A 20,249-nucleotide genomic window follows, 5' to 3' on the forward strand; every position below is an offset into this window, starting at 1 on the left:
GTGAAAACCAGTCTACCAAAATTTCATTAACACACGAGTAAAATTTTACTGTAGTCTTGCAAGTGAGAAAAAAACAGACTAGAAGCTTTTCTATGACTGATAGCATTTTAATGGTGGCTTCAATTCACTCCTGATCAATTTACTTAATTTACAAGTATTTGGCGGTTGTATTATTGACAGGTAAAAGCCTAAACCTTAAATATATGATGACCCAATTTTTTCCGATGTATTTCCAAGAAAAAAACATAGTCTTGTATTCAGAACAATATGGTCATTTCAATCGCTGAATCAAAAATGAATGAGAATTAAATGTCAAAGCTCAAAAACAGACAATTAATCGTCATAATCGCCAAAGCCCTAAAACAGACAATTAATCGCCATAATCGCAATGATTTATTAGACAATTAATCGTCAATCAAATTTCATAATCGTGACAGCCCTAGTTATACATGTTGTCGATCTTCCTACTGTATACATATGATATGGCCAGAAGATAAATAAATGATAAATCTCATTATCAGAACTTAATCTGATATCTTCAATACATTTTCATAACTTGCCTACATTTTAACTATATAAAACTATATAATATGGGCTGCCAAGTGACCACGTAATAAAATGGTGTGCGTGTTGTATTGTTATGCCATATGGGACTGGGGGCATTGAGCTTGCATTAACGGAGCCAGTGGAGCTATAACAGCCTTAGCCAACGGTTTGGCACGTATGGTTGCGTAGATTTTTGGTAATATTTGTAATGTTATGCCTTACGGGACCAGGGGCACTGAGCTTGCATTAACAGAGCCAGTAGGGCTATAACAGCCTTAGCCAACAGGTTGGTGCGTATGGTTGCGTAGATTAGAGAGTCGGACTCGTGACCAGAAGGTTGCCTGTTCGATTCTCAGGGCCGGCGGCTAATGACTGTGGTGCCTTTGAGCTGCAGTAATAGCTGCCCACTGCTTTTGGTATACGTGTTCACGACTTGCAGTGCGTGAGTTCACTACTCACTGGACGGGTTAAATGCAGAGGTCACCACAGCTGACAAATAGGTCACTCTCAGAGGTCAGGTCCAGTGGAGGATAATCAAGAACTGACAAGTGGTGCAGAAAGAAGAAGCCAATGTGTGAAGCGAAAACGGGTATAGCGGAGGGTGGACGTGAAGCTGAGAAAGAGTTTGCACTAAAAGCTCCAAATCTCGTTTAGGTTGGCACTGTAGATGCATCCGAGTTAATGTTTAGTTTCACTTTCGTTTTATTTAATTTGTTTGTTAAGTATTCGTTGATAGTCATAATACGTTACACCACAACATTTATTTTGGCTAAAAGTATTGCACGCGTGCTCAAATTGTTTAATACGGTTTCTTGCCTATATACAGGATGAACGGAGCGTCCAGTGCGCAGCTCGCGCCCGCATGTGCTTTCATAGCGACACAGCGTGCACAGCACTGCTGCCTGTATACATACAGTACAATGCGTTATTTTAAATACGTTTATGAGCGTATAAAAGCATGGATTATTTAATTAGATTTCTTTCATCCGCATTTTTCCGTTCTCTTTCTGTAGCGCGAGTCATAGACAGATTCAGTGTATATTGCTGTGAGAAGAGAAGGTTCACACAGTTCAAGAGAGAGTGATTGACAGCTTGATGCGATCGATCGCTTCCACCCAACAATAGAATATATACAGTTTTAGGTATGACATGATGTGTTTATTGAGCTTTAGTTCATTTAACTTTTCTTTACTACAACCTTTTGAAGTCGAATCTCACTATTATATTTTATATTTACAAAAATACTATAGGTATATTTTAGGAGCTGTTTGATTTGGGATAAGTTTTACTTTTTGATAATATTTGTTTTTCTGAGGGTCTAGACTACATGTAGCTACTATCACTTGACGCAAAAAACAGCGGTGGATTGCGTTATGGATATAGCGTCATTTTTATCGTTATCGCAACAAATACCAGGAATTATCGTGATAGAGTTTTAGGGCCATATCTCCCATCCCTGTTGAGCTTTCAGTGCAAGGTAAACAAACAAAGCGGCATGTTAGTTAATGGAGTCGCACAGAGAAGATGAGTCGGATGGGAAGCGTCGCATCGAGGACGGCTCATAGGATGCGTACATTCTGTATGCGCAAGCTCAAATTCAAAGTCTACTCCTGACGCATTTTGAACCAATTTAACTTATGCTTATGTTATTTTTATTAATGATATATGTGGTGTTTAAACGTTATTTAGCGAATGGGCTCTATATCACGTTGATAAATTGAATCCATTATGGTTTGTTACGAACGCAATCAGTGGGGATACCAAAACATGTGATCTGTACGCGCTAGCTCTTAAAGGGACAGCATCATAATAAACATATCTGTTTTAATGCTCATCAAACAACAAAAAACGAAGACAAAACACACTCACCACTCCTGACTGATTAACTTTAATAACTTTAATATATATTTCATTTATACTGTTAAGAATATGAAGTGTTTTACATTTGACTCCTTTATTCAGTTTCTGTACCTGATAACCATAGTTAGACCAACTTGAAACACATGAAAAACACTGTTAATTTAATTTAATTTGTGTGTTTGCTTTATTAAATTTATTTGTGCTATTGCTTATTATTTGATAATTTGTGCTATTTTTAATACTTACTGATTCACTGTTTTTGACTATATGAAATGCCTGTGAGTTAGGCTAATAGTCTTAGGGTATTATAACCTTATTTGTTAAGAAAACAGATATAAAATCAAACAAATAACTAGACAATATTATTTATTACTTTTTTGTGGTAGGACAAGTTTAAATTTAGGCAGGGCCAGAAAAAAATTAAAAATTAATGAATGCATAATAATTGCCATAATCATGCAACCATGATTATTCCTGACTGAGACAATAATCGTACCAACAAAATCTATAATCGTTGCATCCCTAGTCCTATTAAGCAAAAAAAAAAAGAATATGGTGAGCATTTAAATGAACTGTAATAAATAAAAGGAAATCAATCTAAGAAAAATGAGGTTTAAAATATAGAATTAATGGGAGATTGTTACCGTGAAATATATCTTTATCGTGAAATAAAATTACTCATTCCGTGAAATAGATTTTTGGCCATTCCTCCCACCTCTACCATGAAGATATTTTGTACATTTCCTACCATAGATATATAAAAACTAGATTTTTGTGAGTGGATGCAGCAAAACTGAGAACAAAAATGGCCTGAAACAAGCCTACAAACATTGCTCGCTGCTGCCCGATTTCGGATTCATCATTAAATCGGAAAGCCAATAGAGAGCATTAAAGCGGCCCTAACAAATGCGGTTTCTGCCAATCTCATATTAATCTTGAGTACCTATAGAGTAGTATCTTCGAAGAGTATTTAGTTTGATCACATTTATAAAAGATAGATACAGCTGTACGATTATTTACGAAAGCATACGGTCGGTGCATACGGTGCGCATCCATTGCCAACAAAACACAGACATCAGTTTCACTCACCGCATGCGGTTCATGTCCGGCATCTTTTAGCGCTGGGACGGCTCCATATTTCATTTTCAAACGATCTCCAAATCTAGCGTTATATCCACCGTTTATATAACATTCATCACCCAAATGCAGTGAACAAACAAACACCTGAACTTCGCGAACGTATGCTCTCTCTCTCCTGCACACAAGTGAAAGTGACGTCTGCGCATGCTCCTTCTCCTGCTCTCCTTGCTGCCGCGTGCGTGTGCCGCGTGCTTTTCCGGGAGAATTGTCCAATAAGGGACTAAGAAAAATTGTTACGAAACAGTTTTATATGTTCGAAAAAAACTCTCCGAAACCTGTACGATTGCTGGGGGAGTGTATTGAGCACAGAAATACTACGTAATACGCCCAACTCGTTTTTTGACAAGTTGACCATGTTAAGCTTGAGAAGACAGCACGTTTAACATTGTAAAGAAGTCAGAATGCATGACACACCGTTGCACCACCCCTTTAAAACAAACCTGTTTCTTCTTAGCAATGGCCTGCTACAGCGCCTCTGAGAGGACAAATTTAAAGGCGATTTTCTCAATATTTTGATTTTTGCACCCTCAGATTCAGATTTCGTGGTATCTCGGCCAAATATTATCCTATCCGAACAAGCTTAATTATTCTGCTTTCAGATGATGTATAAATCTCAATTTCCAAAAAATTGGTTTTGTGGTTTAGGGTCACTTTTTCTTAAAGAGTACATAACTAGGGATTTTTAAGGTCCTACTTTGGTTTATGGAGTGTCCAACAACAAGTTTATGTACATAGAAGGTGTAAAAACACTATTATTTCGTAATAATAGGCAGTTATTCTTACCTTACTTCTTGACTGACTCTCAAATGATTCGTTCCGTGATTCATCTGTCTAATCCCCTCCTTTCCGCCTAGTCTGCTGTGATTGGTCTCAGGAGATACAGTGTTTGGGGGAGAAGAGTGAAGTTTTCGTGGGATGTCCTAGCAAAACGTAGGCGGGAACTATATGTAGTGACGTAAATCCGCGGCGGTTCGCAAATCGGACAAGGGACGACTCGTTTGCGTGATTCAGAGTTGACTCACTTTTTTCCAAGCCAATAACTTTGTTATTCATTCACCTTCCGATTTACAACTTGGCAGACTGCTTACTTTCAAACACGGCAACATTACACACGGCATGAAATGAAATTTTCATGATCTCATGTTATGTACTCTTTAAATACAAAATAAACACAAAATGTGTTAAAATGACACAATGTATTAAAAAGCATAAGACAAACACTGTGTTAATTATAAACATCCTTTTTGAGAGTCTATGCTTTATTATATTTAGTGTTATATGCTTTTACAAAAAATTTTCAAGACACCCAGGACAGAAAACTGCATGCATGTAGATAAGTACAAATGCTAGTCTAAGCATGCTCAGTTATTACTCATTACACTGGTGTGACTACATTTCAATCACACTGTCTAGACAGACCGACATCCTTTTCACTTGTTGAACTTGTCTGAATTTCTGATCCTTTTGCAGTGTGCAAGAATGCACCAGGCCACAACATGGTTTCTTTATTTTGTGCTGTGTCCTTCAGTATGTTTGAATTATTATTATTATTATCAAAGCAGGTGACTGACAGTTATTAGCTTAAGCATATGTGACAAATCTTAAAATGACAAAAGTATAGTAAAATGTAATATACCAATACAAATTTTGCATATATATATGATATTTTCAGAATGCAGTTCTCGTCTGTTTTTCCATTTACAAGCACCTGTCATTGTAACTGACTAGACATGTGAATATAAACATTTGTCTGTAATTATTATTTTATGTCTGACAAGAGAAACATTAAATATATAAATGAATATAAACAACAACGGCTTTATTTGGGTATTTAGTTGTATTAAAAAAAAGCAAGTTCAGAGAGTAAACGCAAGTACAACGTGATGAAGTCACGAACATGCTAAATACCACGTAATGCCACCTTAGTGCCGGGTAATAATAGATTATGACAGATTTTTTAAAGCCTGTCCATAAAAATTACGGATATTAAAAAGTCTAGCACAACCTCTGTGTACAGAGACTTTAGTCCAGTGGTTCTTAACTTTTTTCTGTAACAGCCAGATTCAGACACGAGACCTGCTAGTCACATGTCATTTGAATTAAATAAAACTGTTCAGTACATCTGTATTTTTTAAATATTTTTTGTCCGTAAGTATACAATTGTTTTTTTTGTTCGAAAGACATTTCCTTGAGTCTTTGAATTCACTCTTGTTCTGTACCGATAACTAACTCGGCTGGCTTTCGATTACAAATCACAGCAATCAGTTAACAGGGCTGGCAATCACAGCAATCATCCTATCAGCCCTATAAATAGTCAAGCTGTCTTGCCTCCATTCTCCCGAATCTCTCGCAACATCCCGACTCCACACCACGAGCACGTTTGACCTCAGCACCGGGGAGGGTATGCTCCGGGTTTCGGGCACACACCGGGCCCGGGGCCCTCTCCCAGGCCAAGGGGCAGGTGCTCCGAGTTCGGGCAGAATCACCGAGCTCGGAGCCCTCGCCCCGGGACAGCATGCCAAATACGCATACTATCCGTCCCAACTTATTATCTGTGAGGCGAACACGTGAATCATTCTTATACACACTGGCACTCTCTGACTTCACAGAGAAAAAGACCTAATTTCTTTTTTAAACACATTCTGTTATCTGCTTTTACAATATTTGTAGCCTGTCTTCATTTTTTATTTGACGTCATTATACAAATAAAAAAATTGCCTAGTAATTAGTCCACAAATAGATTTGTAAGAGATCAAACTTCAATAAAGCTTGCGGTGTAAAGAATATACTGTATTGGTTCTGAATCTGACAGACTGGAATGAAGCAGAAGGACTGACAGAGTAAACGAGTGAAGTGCTCAATCTTGCGACTGAAGTTTTGCCGCCTGCAGAATGCAAGAATTTCCCCGGCTAAGGTACAAAACAGCAAAGATAACGAAATGTGTTAGGTGTATTTGTATGCATGTGAAGCTAATGCAGGAAACATGTGTTTAAACTTTAAGCACTATACTATTGTATAAAGCTCTCTAACAATACTGTAAAGCATACAAAATGTTAACGTTATACATTACTGTTTATTTGTGAGTCGCTATTGATAAAAGCCAAACGTGTATCAATGCAGCTTTCATGAAGAATAATCACTAAAAGCATTCAGGTCTCGCAGGTTGTTTGAGATATGTGCGCACCCAGAGAGTCAGAGCGCAAAATAACTTTCTAAACTGAGTTCTCTTTCATGCCTTCTTACTCCGAAATGGACATATAAACACAAAATTACGTAAAAATTCTCATATTAACAAGAATCCTTGTAAAGGTAGTCCGTTTCTTGAACAAACAGTTGGGAAATAAAGCGCACGTGTGTTCCAGTGTTGCTAGCTCTTAAAGGCAGTGGCGGAGCCAGAGGTGTCCAAGGTGGCACTGAACACCCTTGGCATCCAAGTGGCAACCCTGGGTGCCACCCCAAAATTTGATTCGCTACTTATGTTGATTGACATCTGATTTCAAAAAATCATTGAGGCAAATTTTTTCGTTTAATCCATTTAACTACAGTACACACGGAGCCAGGGCCGTCGCAACAAGTGGGGGGAAAAGGGTGACTGAGTACACAGGGCCCTGGCATGTGAGGGGCCTTGAAGTTCCTGATACTTGTGAAAGTATTAGGGCTGAAACGATTCCTCGAGTTACTCGAGTAATTCGAATACAAAAAATCATTGAGGCAATTTTTGTTGCCTCGAAGCATTGTTTAATCCATTTAACTACAGTACACACGGAGCACTGCGTTTCCCCACGGACCGTTTTTACTGACGCACAGCCCGCTAAACTCTATTCATGTTACAGGGCTCTCAAGTCTCACGCATTCACCGTGAGACACACGCATTTTAGTCTGTTCACACGCTCACACGTATTTCTCATGCTGATAAATAAGTGATAGCTTATTGAAATGGTGAACTGCTATTTTACTTAGTTTTAGTCTATTTTGCGAGTGAAACTTGTTTTCCGGCTGCATTGAGTCCATAAAACTAGTGGATGCCAAATCCTGTTATTTACACATGTCATCTGGCTGTTCTGCGTGTCTGAGTGAATTAACTGCACAGTTTAACGTGCTACAAGCGTGATGCTCATGGATTTGTCTGCGCTTTATTAGGACATGAACACATGAACTTCATCTCCAGAGTTGCTTTGAGAGTTTATTTCACAAACATTTTATTGTTTGAGTGAAGAAACAGACATACTAAAAAATAAGCGTCTTCCGACAACCTGCCAAAATAAAAGTCCGGTTAACTCTGTATTTTATGTGGACAAATATATTACTATTTAATTGGGAAAAAAAAACTAAAACTTATTTAGATAAACTAAATGCATCATGCATAAGCCGAAGTTAGTTGTTTACCTTTGAAATTATTATTTCTATTTTATTAATGTTTCTTATTTATACATTTGTATTATATTGCATTTTGAATGTAATATGGCAATGGAATGTATTAAATGGGTTAACTTTTCACAGATATTAATGTATGCAAAAAAATAATATTTTTGTTCTAAAAAGGAAACAAATTAGTGGTTCATTTTAAGAGACCTGTCTTATTTTCTCTTGTATATTTAGTAATGCTCTTTAATAAAGAAAAAGTATTTGTTATCCGAATACCCGATTAATCGATGGAAAATCAGTAGAATAGTCCATTACCAATATAATCGATAGCTGCAGCCCTAGAAAGTATATCACAATTCATACAATAATGAGATTCAGTGCTGTATTATAAATAAATACAACGATTTAATTGATGTATAGCATGGAGAGGCCCCACACATAGCCTTTGCACAGGGCCCGAGATTCTGTGCTACGCCCCTCCACAGAGCACTGCGTTTCCCCACGGACCATTATTACTGACGCACAGCCTGCTAAACTCTGGACATGTTATGTAAACACAGAAGACGCTGCAGAATACATTACAGAAAAATATACAGAGGGCGGCAGAGGTTTTCATTTCTGCTCCGACAATCGCGAGACTGTGACAAACACTGTGTGTGCGTGCGTGTGTGCAGGCGCAATGTTTATCCTGTCTGACTAGCGCGCGTCTCATAATGTTTACAGTACGTGTTGTGTCCAAAGGCTGAAAGCGGTCTTTGTGGCTGTTTAAACACATGTGCCTAACAGGGCTCTACAGTGCGGCATATACGTATTTACCAGTGTAGCACGCATGCAATACAGTTTGGCAGGTGCATTAAACAGAGCCGCTTGTTTGTGTGAAGTGCATTTGTCGTTGTGCTTGTTTCTGTGTGATGTTAATCAATGGTGCACCGTTATTTTACTTAGTTTTAGTCTATTGAGTCCATATAACTAAATAATCCTGTTATTTAAACATGCCATCTGGCTGTCCTGCTCTCCAAATTAAAGATAAAAGAGGAAAAACAGTCCCTGCATAATAAAAAACTAGCTACGACAGTCGCAATCTAAATAAGATTAGGTGAATGTGGATGACAGCGTTTTTGCTCTGCTACAGCTTTGAGCATTACAGCCAGTCAAGTTCATGGTATGAATATACTGGCCAGTCAGAGGCGTTTAAATGATTCACCATTGAAGAAGAGCTGTGCTGAAGTGCGCCATGCTCACAAAGTTTATCATTAACAACCGCCGTACAGATACGATGTAAGAAAGAGATTCATTAGAGTAGTCAGACTCTTTACTGTATAACCTGAATATGACCTTGTTTTCTGCATATTCTAGTGAAGTTAAGATTATAATAAATATATTTAATTTGTAATACTTTACACAGCATTCTATATAGCATCAAAGTGTGTGACAGCCACTAGGTGGCGCTTCGGTAGCGCAGCTGCCATTTAGCGCACCTACAGTGTTGTAATTTTAATTACGCATTTGATGTAGTTTTAGCCTACTACATTTAGCATTTCTATTTTATGCAACTTTACACATTTCCTTTTACTATTATAAATTATTAATCCACTAGGTCTGAAATATATATTGTGCATTTTAATATTCATGTGGCCTACCAATTACAAATAAATTATATTTATTAGTATCTTATCTTCACTAGAATATGCAGTTTTTTGTGGTAGGCCACATGAAAACATTAAAAATAACTAATAATAGTAATAGGAAAAGTGTAAAGTTGCGTAAAATATAAATGCTCAATAAAGTAGGCTAAAACTACATCAAATGTGTAATTACGATTACAACACTGTAGGTGCGCTAAATGGCAGCGGAGCGACCGAATCGCCACCTAGTGGCTGTTACCAAAAAACCATCAGAGTTTCGTTCTATACTCTTTGTCTATGGTCGATTGCTCTTCCTTGAATTCCCCGATGTTACGCTTGGTTAAAGCCAAATTAAATTTTCAAGTCGAAATTAGTGTCCTGAATGCTGAAACCTGAATTTTACAACCTGAGAGCGTGAACTTGAATAATAAAAACCTGAATTTCACAACCCGAATTTTAGGACTGTGAATTCATAGAAAAAGATTTTAAAAGATTTAAAATTAAAGACAATAAAATACGAGGTAATAAATTCGGTGACCTGGTGATATAAATCTGACACCATACACCTCATATATAAAACTCTAGATCCGCCACTGCTTAAAGGGGCAGCAGCATGATCAAGATCTCTGTTTATAATGTTCATCAAACAACAAAGGACGGGCCCAAAAACACTCACTGATGTTAAAGGAATTGTGTTCTCTTACATGAGTTGATCACAACAAACAAAGGAAGAAAGTAGCTTTAAGATGTGCTTTAAATATGGTAAAGTGTTGAAAGAGAGTTTACATATACAATAAAAATAATAATAATGAAACCAAAAATGATGATTTGTATTAATTTCTAATTGATTTATTAATGTATTAAACACATTTTAATGAAGTTTTAGTGATTCTTTTTTCTTACCTCACCCCATGACTCTGGTGCTACCAAATTAAGGGCTGGTGCCACCAACTGAATAACTTTGTAGCACCCTTTGCCGCCTCTCTCAAATGTTAGTCTAGAGCCCTGCTGTATAAATGTCTTTGTTCTGTTGAACACAAAGAATGATATTTGGAAGAATGTTAGCAACTGACATTTCTGGGACTACCATAGTAAGAAACATTGTTTTTGTTCTGTTCAGCACAACTGAAAATATTTTGAGTAATTTAGGAAAGTTCTGGGGCACCTTTGACTATTTTTTTCTACTATGGTAGTCAATACTCAGAAATGTCTGTTGCTAACATTTCTACAAATATTTCTCTTTGTGTATATCAGAACAAAAAAAAATATACAGGTTTGAAACAACAAGAGGGTGAGTAATTCATGACAGAATTTTCATGTTTGGGTGAAATGTCCGATGTTGTTTGGTGCATATTCTGTTTTAAAAGAACAAAAATATGTGTCCTTTTATCAGTTGTGCAGTGCTTTTCATTAATTCTCTTGTTTTAAGTGATGATAAAAAATGAAGTAGATAACACATAACAGTGCATGTACTGTAACTATATAAAAGTTTACTTGTAATGATTTAATAATGTTTTGAATGAACTTTTTGCAGTGTGTTCTGGGACTGTGATGCTGCCTCAGGACGTAGTTAAATTTGAGATCTCGAGCAGGAAAATTAAGCACCTGCATTTTGGAATGCAGCCTTAAAATACTGACTCTGTAGGCATCTCATTAAGGAAAAACACAGGTTTATCATACTGTCGTCGAACTCTCTGAGGAATAAACCAAAGAACAATTATTACATTCTCTCATCTAGGACAGCAGCTGAAGTCCAAGACTGCACTAGTTGTTTATTTACTGTAACTCAGAAGAAAATGTAAAGCTTGTGCAAAGACTCATGGGCCATTTATTCTACAGTGTTTGTCTCTAGTTATTTTTTTCTTATACAATGCTAGCTTGAGTTTTATCTGCATGATCTTTATTACTCTGTTAAATTGGAATCTTGCACCAAAGAATTGCAGCGGGAGAAAAGCCACTAGATAAGACCAATACTTTGTTGAGTTAAGTGTGTACGGGAAGGGGCAGATGTGATTGTTTAAAGTCATTCTGTAAATGTAGAGTAGATGCATTTATAGGGCCGATTACACTTAAATCTTAATAACGCATGATGCAGGCAACGCCTAATGTTTTGTATTGAGCTATGAAAGATTTGGTTGTCACGCACTCTCTGTGTAATCCATAATTTTCTACACCCTGAAAGAATGTTAGTTGTTTCCCCTGAGGAACAGGTTTACTGCATCTGTAAGGTTTTATTGTGGTTAAGAGTTGTCTAGACATCTTGAATTCCCACATTAGCCCGTTCATGCATCTCAGTCTTTAGACTTTTCTTAGTCGACACAGTGCATATACTGCACATTGTCTTTGTAGGTGTCACTGAGTGCTTCATTTAAAAAAAATCATCTTTTCCAGATAGTACAGTATGTGTTTGTAATATCGTTGCTTATCATAAACGCATTGGAATTTGAACTGTTGAGTTTAGGTCCTGGAATAAATAGTTTAAATTAAATACTTAAAGGGGTCATATGGCGGAAGTACGTGTTTTTCTGGTGTGTTATAAGTTGCCCATGCATGTATTAGACACGTAAAATTGCACAAATGAAAGTGTGGGAACAAAAGATGCATTCTATCTAAAAGCGAATGCTCAACCAGACATGCCTGAAACGACTCGTGTAACCACACCCAGGCGAATCTACGTAACTTCGTAACATGATTTGACTAAGACCGCCCAAATCTACACGTAGTTAAGGTGGGCGTAATTGTAAATCTCATTGTATCGTCTGTTAGTACAATTGCTTTGGAACCTGATGTTCCGAATATGGTAAGAGGCGTTACATTTCCGTGAAATGCTTGCAGTATTTGACCAATCACTACGCACTGGTGAACTGGCCAATCAAAGCACACCTCTCTTTTCAGAGCGATGAGCTTTGTAAAAAATCAGCGCGTTTCAGAGAGGCGGGGCAAAGAGGAGATACAAACATGCACGGTATGTGGAAAATACAACGTTTTTAAACTTTAAATGGTGTATACACATTGCGTTACATCTAAAACAAACGATAATATTCGTTTTAGCCGTGCAATATGACTCCTTTAATATTGTTTGGCAACTAGTCATGAACTAAGTATGGGCTAGTTGCACAAAGTGGGAATCATTGTTAGCATTTTTATTTGTTTTGTTTTCCGTGTTTTTCGTACAGAAGCAAACCCTTGACATTGTAAGTTCCAACAACTGCAGATGCTCATGGCACCTCATAGTCATTAGTAATAAATGAATCAGCAGAGAACGCTTGCTCTGCATCTGTTTGACATTAAGCCGCTTTATCATTGGCCAAAATCAATTCATCTGAGTTTCTCTCACTGCACCCCTAAAAATGATTATTAGACTCTTGTCAGAGAGAATCCTTACCCAGAATCTCCCTCTCTATTTTCTTCTGTTTCAGGATTACTGTGCTTTTGTGAGCGATGTGCAAATCAGACATGCAACACAACTGGCCTGTGCTTTGTGTTTGTTACCAAGTCTGCTGGACAGATTGTGACACATGGTGGTCAGTGCCTCGAGAAAGACGATCTGTATCCAAGGGAGAGACCCTTCCAGTGCGCCCCCTTCAACAACCGCGAGCACCCGCATTGCTGCAACACCCACATGTGCAACAAGAACCCCAAAGTCGACTTCCCAGGTGAAGCATTTTTGGATCAGATTTTAAACTATGTTTTGTTTTCTATTTGCATTCATTATTATTCTCATTCTCATTATGGTGACTGTTGAGTGGGTGTATGCAGGACTGCAGTTGTGTAGTACTGTTTTCATACATTCTACCCATTTGACACACTGCATACTTAGGAAAGTATGAATATACTGCATGTTTATGTGGTATGGATTTGTATTTTTGGTATTCTTAGGCATCTGTGATGAGTGCTTTGAAATCTTTCCATAGTTCTGATTACTGGTTCAATCACGTATTGTGCGAGGCAGACATTCAAATCATGTATTCCCTTGGGCTGTACTTCATATTTATTGAGTCATTTTCTTGTCGACCTTCAGCACAGGCACAAAAAAAGTCTGTGTCCATATTTTCCTTGTCTCTTAATTTATATTAAAGGTAACCGTGTCTTACGGAAGTCCCAAAGCCTTGGAGTGAAGCCTTGAACTTCAAAGATGACAAAAAATGATATGACAAATATATATATTTCTCATGATCTGCATCTCACAACGATCGTAGGGACATAGAAGGATGATTTGAAGACTTGTTCTTTAATTTTTCATTAGGTTGAGCCAAATATTCTGGGTAAAAGAAATGAATTGAAATTTTCTTTGATGTGGTTTGCAGTAATGTATTAGTAAATAATAATTGAATCGGATGCCAGTGTCCTTTATCGTATTGCTATTGGCTTAAAAAAAATTCTCCCAGACTTTTAATCCTCAAAAACGTAAACAGCTTCTCATTTTTGCTCTTTTCTGAGAAGAACCTCTCTAGTTGCCACTTCGGGTACATATGTACCTTAAAACGGAAAATTTTATATGACACGAGTAGTAAAGTTTTGTTGAAAAGTTTCAGCAAAGGCTGTTGATTTATCCATATCTCTTGCATTAGAACAGTGGTTCCCAAACTGGGGGGTGGGACCCCTAGAGGGGGCGCGAGGTCATTACAAGGGGGGCGCGACAAGGCTTAGGTATTGTCAGATGTCATTCCCAACATTATAAATTCAACTCTTTGACTCGTCATTTGTCAGATCGGTGACATCCACATCTCTGAGTTTATAACTGGTGTTAAATCCAAAATACGTTTTGTAAGTCCATTCTGACCACTTAAAAGCACCACAGATTGTTGCTCTTTAGGAGGTTCAGGGATTATATTGTCTGATGCATTGAAAATACCGTAAATGGCAGCATAAACGGCACAACATGACTCACAGAACGTCATAACATGACTCACAGAACGTCATATGAAGCGCTTCTGCGAACGGAGAGAAACAGTTCACAGACGGCAGAAAGTGCATCCTTTTGGCTTTCTTTATTTTGAAAAAGCACGATGTTTTGTGGTTATCGTGGATCTATGCAAATAAATGTAAATCCTTTACAGCATCGAATGATATCATACGTGACTGTATGATGACTAGGGATGCACCAATACCAGTATCAGTATCGGCCCGATACCAAGCTCATGTACTCCTACTCGTACTCGTAATGACACACCGATACCAAAGACCGATACCTCACGTGACATACATAGAGCCCTATGATTTCCGCAATGCGGAAAACGCGGACGGAATCGAGGAATCCAGGCATTTCCTAACAAGAAATTAGCGCTGAACAGCTAACGTAACAGCTAACAAATATTCAGATACTGTTTAAATATGTATTCTGCTTGTTTTGCGTTACCGTGTGTGAAAGTGTGGTGCGGTTGCGTGTACTGAACGCATTGTGCTTGTGGAGCTTTCAGCGCCAGCGTTTCACTGCACGAGGACACAAACACATAAAGAAACACCATTTGCGGCGACCCGTCAAAATAAAAGTACGGTTAACTTGAACAAGTTATAATACACTCACATTTTACCCCTTAAAATTTTTATAATTCGACCACAGAGTATATTGTTTACTTTAGTAAACTGAAGTAAATGTGCTAGTAAAATTGTGCTACTTATCATAAAAAATAGTACTTAAATTTAAGTAGACCTAAAAACAAAAGAAAAATAGAAAATGTACCAGTAAGATAATGGTTTATTAGAATTATTGTACATTATACAGGCATCGGTTATAGGTATCGGTATCGGAGAGTACCAGAAAAAAATATCGGTACTCGTACTCGGTCTTTAAAAAATGGTATCGGTGCATCCCTAATGATGACCAGATGATACAGAGTTTAATAAGTTTTGGCTGTTAACGTGATCGCGTAGATGCATCACACACAACATATACGCACACACAACATCTACATTTACATTTACTTTTAGTCATTTAGCAGACACTTTTATCCAAAGCGACTTACAGAGAGTTCAGGGAGCAATAAAGCGATATGTCATACAGGAGCAATAATACAAAAAGGGGACCCGCGGTTTATGTAGATAAAAATAGCTCATTATAATGTAATAAAAACATAACACTTCATTATGTAAGGTCTTTGTAAACCATTAAGACATAGTTATGTATATTATATTGTACTTTTGTCAGTAGATCCTCCAAAAAATTACACACTGGACCTTTAAAATAATGACTTAGCATTAGCATAATTGCGAACAGACAGTCATGAGGAAAGTAAACACATACTGTATCAGGACACAAGTCCCATGCCATCCAGCTTGTACTGCAGTAATCTGAAAGTAAAAAAAAATGTGTGCAGTTTAGTTTCTCTCAGATCAATCTCTCAAAATTTCTTGGTTTCTTCTCCATCAATCTCTTCAATTGAAACTCACTCAGAGTACAAACTCAGTGACACGAGAAGGTCATTTTCTCTTTGTTTAGTAAGTTTGTGTGAAAGCCCACGTTAGAAAATCATTCTTAGCACTGCAAAGTCTCTATCACAGATGGTGAATGCATTTTCTCTTATGTGAAGGTCATTTTCTTTAAAGCTTTTGGTTTTCTTTGTGTGTTCCAGTGAACCGAACAGAACCCCGTTCTTTAAGTCCGGTGGCCCTGACCGTATTGATAGCTGTGCCCATCTCTGTGTTGATTGTCATGCTGGTTCTGCTTTTGTACATGTGCCGCAATCACTCTATCATCCACCATCGGGTGCCAAGCGAGGAAGACCCCACTATGGACCACCCCTTCCTCGCTGACGGCACCACCATCAAAGACCTCATCTATGACATGACCACATCTGGATCAGGCTCAGGTAAGAATGACATGTTTTCCAGATTATGTTACTGCTTTAGTCATTGGTCCTGTTTGTATCTGGTAGTGACGTAAGGAATAGTTCACCCAAAAATAAAATTGAAGCCATAATTTACTCACCCTGATGCTGACCAGTTGTGATTAGATTATCATGTGTCAGATGTCAATACCAGCTGTAAAGAGTTTGTATTATACTATAATTTTCCAGCAGACTTTGTCACTCGTGCAAAATTGCTTTAATCTCCAAATGACATTGTTTTCCCTCTTCACACATTCAACAGTTAGGGATGTAAAGAAAAAGTTTACAACTTCTAACAAGCTTTGCTTTAAGCTAGAATCATTTGTCTTCATTAAAGAGCTTTAGAAACACTGTCATGATGGCATTGTTTTGCCAAAGCCAAGAAATGCATCAGATGGCATGGATATGTTTCTTTTGTTCCTGTTCTAAGGCTATGTCCACACTAATGCGTTTTCATTTTCAAAACGCTCTTCGTCCACATTAGTGTTTTCCAAACGATGGCCGCCCACACTGAAAAGTCTAAAAACGCTGATGTCACTGTATAGTGCATGCGTGAAATGTAAGAAGCTTCGGCACTCTGTCACATGACTAAGTCAAATGATGAAAAATGCGTCATCGTCTTTGAACGTCTCCGTTTTCCTCATCCACACTACAACACGAAAACGGCGTTTTCAAATTGATCTACTTTGTCAAGGGAAACAGCTTTTTAAAAACGCGAGAGAAAAATATGCATTTTCAAGCAAAACACATTAGTGTGGCCATATCGTAATGCTGCGTTCACACCAAATGTGATTTGCTTGAGTAATTTACATATAAAGTATGTATCGCGAATAGACGCGAACTCCGGCTATTGCGCCACCCGATTGGCGTCATTCGTGTCACCCGACGTGAGTTCGCATCTATTCGCAAATCGCATTTGATGTGAAGGCAGCATTAGGCTATGTCCACACCACCTTTGAAAACGTTTGCATATTTTTCAACTCGAACGAGAAATTCGCACAAAGAACTCATTGACACCTACTGTTTGATACGTCTGGACCCATGAAGACACTCCCCGTCGGCCAGTGTTTTTTGCGTCATGCGAAAATAACGAACTACTCCCACGAGTAATAAAGAGCGAGGAACGCTATGCTAACCGTTTGCTGTTAACACAGCATTATTCCAGATCTGTCCATAATCTAACTACACTTGTCCTCTGTAGGTTTACCATTGCTAGTTCAAAGGACCATCGCCAGGACCATCATTCTGCAGGAGAGCATAGGAAAGGGCCGTTTCGGGGAGGTGTGGAGGGGCCGCTGGCGCGGAGAGGAGGTGGCAGTAAAGATCTTCTCCTCCAGAGAGGAGCGCTCTTGGTTCCGTGAAGCAGAGATCTACCAGACTGTCATGCTTCGTCATGAGAACATCCTTGGTTTTATCGCTGCAGACAATAAAGGTCTGAGAGCAAAGTCAATAAATTTGATTTTGTATGTCTTAAATTTGTCCCAGTTTTCTCTACGTATCAGTGTTAATCTCAATAAAAATCATTTGGCAAAATGCATGACTTTTTGGCATTGAAGAAGGTGAAAAGCTGGGTGGTTTATATTTTAAACTTTTAAGCGAATCCTTGATTGAAAAGAATCTTGGCATTCAATGGCTGTTATTCATTAAAGCACACGGCATTCAGTGGATTCTCTCTATGCTTCTCAGATAACGGCACATGGACTCAGCTGTGGCTGGTTTCAGATTACCATGAGCACGGCTCGCTCTTTGACTACCTGAACAGGTACACGGTCACAGTGGAGGGTATGATCAAGCTCTCGCTTTCCATCGCCAGTGGTCTGGCTCATCTGCATATGGAGATTGTGGGTACTCAGGGTAAGTCACAGTATAACATTTTTGCAGAAATATTAGAAACACCCTGCATTTGAATGCAAATCCACAATGCTATAAAATCCCAGCTGGAAATCTGAATAAACAGATGTGGAAAATTAAGAGACAATTTCAAAATTATTTTCCGTTTTTCTGAATTTACTATGTATAGGTATGCGTTTGGGTAAAATGTTCATTTTTGTTTTATTCTGTAAACTACTCCTCCCAAATTCCAAATTAAGATATTGTTTCTATTTGCGTTTATTTGCAGAAAATAAAAACAGGTCAAAAACAGAAAAGATGCTCTGTATTTTTTAGACCTCAAATACTGCAAAGAACAATTTCATATTCACCTTTAAGCAATACAACAGTAATATTTATTAATAAAGGAAAAGGAAAAAAAAAAACATTTTTTATGTGATAACCTTGACATTTATCACAGTTTTTATGTGTCTTGCCATGCTGTCAGTCTTTCACAATTTTGCTGTTAGATGACTTTGTCACTGAGGTTTGATTTTGTTGACATGTAACAGACACTGGACTGGAATGACCACAATTCATTTAGAAATGTTGCTTAAATGAACATTTGGAATGATCTCTTAATTTTCTCTGTGGCTGTATATTTGGTGTTTATAGTTTTTAATATACATGTGAAGTTAGTGTGAGATTTTTTTGTTTTGCCGCTTATCTCTGGTTAGGACAAAACACAGAATAAGATACAATTAATCGCTTTGTCACGTTTAGACGCAATGAAAGATGTTTTCTCTGTGTCTTCAAAGAAATAAGATGTCTGAATGATATGTGTTCATGTGTTATCTTCTGTCAGGTAAGCCTGCAATTGCCCATCGTGATCTGAAATCCAAAAACATTTTAGTGAAGAAAAATGGAACATCGTGCATCGCTGACCTTGGCCTGGCAGTGCGCCACGATTCTGCTACAGACACCATCGATATCGCACCCAACCACAGAGTGGGCACCAAAAGGTTCTTAATTCATCCCTCTGCACCATTTACAATGAAGGATTTTCCAGATTGAGCATTTGTCTGAACTGAATGCAGCGCATGCCTGTTAATAGTAGTGTTGCGACACTCCCATCGATTTGAAGCTTTCGATGAGATGAGTGATCAGAATGATGCTGCAGGAGTCGGACGTGAACGAGGGCCATTTTGTGAGATGCCACTTACTGGGTGATTGTTGTAATTTACATGTGACATAACAAGCGCTTTCTGATCACTCACCCGTTACAAATATGAGCCAGATGGAAGCTGCTGTAGACCACACTGATGATGTGAAATTCAACATGCTTTGTTGAGAAAGCAGGGCTTGCAAAGATAGTATTCAAGTTTTTTTTACGTGAAAAGAGATAGTTCACCTAATACGAATACATACATGTATTACAGTAATACAAATACTGAATAAACAATTAAGATTTAATCAACATAAAAGAATCTGTAAAGGGGTCACATACCAGACGAGAAGTACAGAGCTGTGTTGCATCACGTCGCCATAGTTATTATAGTTTTTTCTTCAGTTTTATGGTATTTTATTAATATTTTGAATTAACTTTCATATTTGTATTATTAATTATTATTAGCAATTTAGCTATGCGCTTTTGTCATTTTAATATCAGTTTTTTTATGTTGCTATATAAGTAGATTTTTTTATTTTTTATTTTATTTATCTTTTTAGTTAATTATTTTAGTGCCTCAGCTTGAACTTCAGCAAACGGAATAATAGTTTTAGTAAACTATAATAATTTTCCACAACACGCCATTAAAATTCAAACATTTGTATATTCTGTATGCGCGATACCTGTGAGTTGTCTTATGCTGTATTCACACCAAACATTTATGCATTTGGCAGACGCTTTTATCCAAAGCGACATACATTGCATTATACTATACATTGTATCTGAGTATGTGCAATCCCCTGGGATTGAACCCATGACGATTGGGATTGCTAGCGCCATGCTCTAACCACTGAGCTACAGGAAAGCGAACAATCGCGTTCCTTGCTCTTTATTACTCGCGGGAAAAGT

General features: G+C 37.8%; 1 protein-coding gene across 3 annotated transcripts in view; it reads left to right on the forward strand.

Moving 5' to 3' along the window:
* tgfbr1a (transforming growth factor, beta receptor 1 a) overlaps nt 1–20,249 on the forward strand; it is a 38,503-nt gene that overhangs the window by 11,523 nt on the left and 6,731 nt on the right. The window contains exons 2-6 of one of the 3 annotated variants that reach the window (XM_057334093.1): nt 12,956–13,192; nt 16,109–16,345; nt 17,565–17,795; nt 18,050–18,217; nt 19,038–19,194. In XM_057334093.1, coding sequence (XP_057190076.1) covers nt 12,956–13,192; nt 16,109–16,345; nt 17,565–17,795; nt 18,050–18,217; nt 19,038–19,194 — 1,030 coding nt within the window. The remainder of the gene's footprint in view (nt 1–12,955; nt 13,193–16,108; nt 16,346–17,564; nt 17,796–18,049; nt 18,218–19,037; nt 19,195–20,249) is intronic. The other 2 variants (XM_057334094.1, XM_057334095.1) reach the window with 2 other exon arrangements.

Source organism: Triplophysa rosa, linkage group LG5, assembly GCF_024868665.1.
Source record: "Triplophysa rosa linkage group LG5, Trosa_1v2, whole genome shotgun sequence".
In the NCBI taxonomy this organism is placed as follows: domain Eukaryota; kingdom Metazoa; phylum Chordata; class Actinopteri; order Cypriniformes; family Nemacheilidae; genus Triplophysa; species Triplophysa rosa.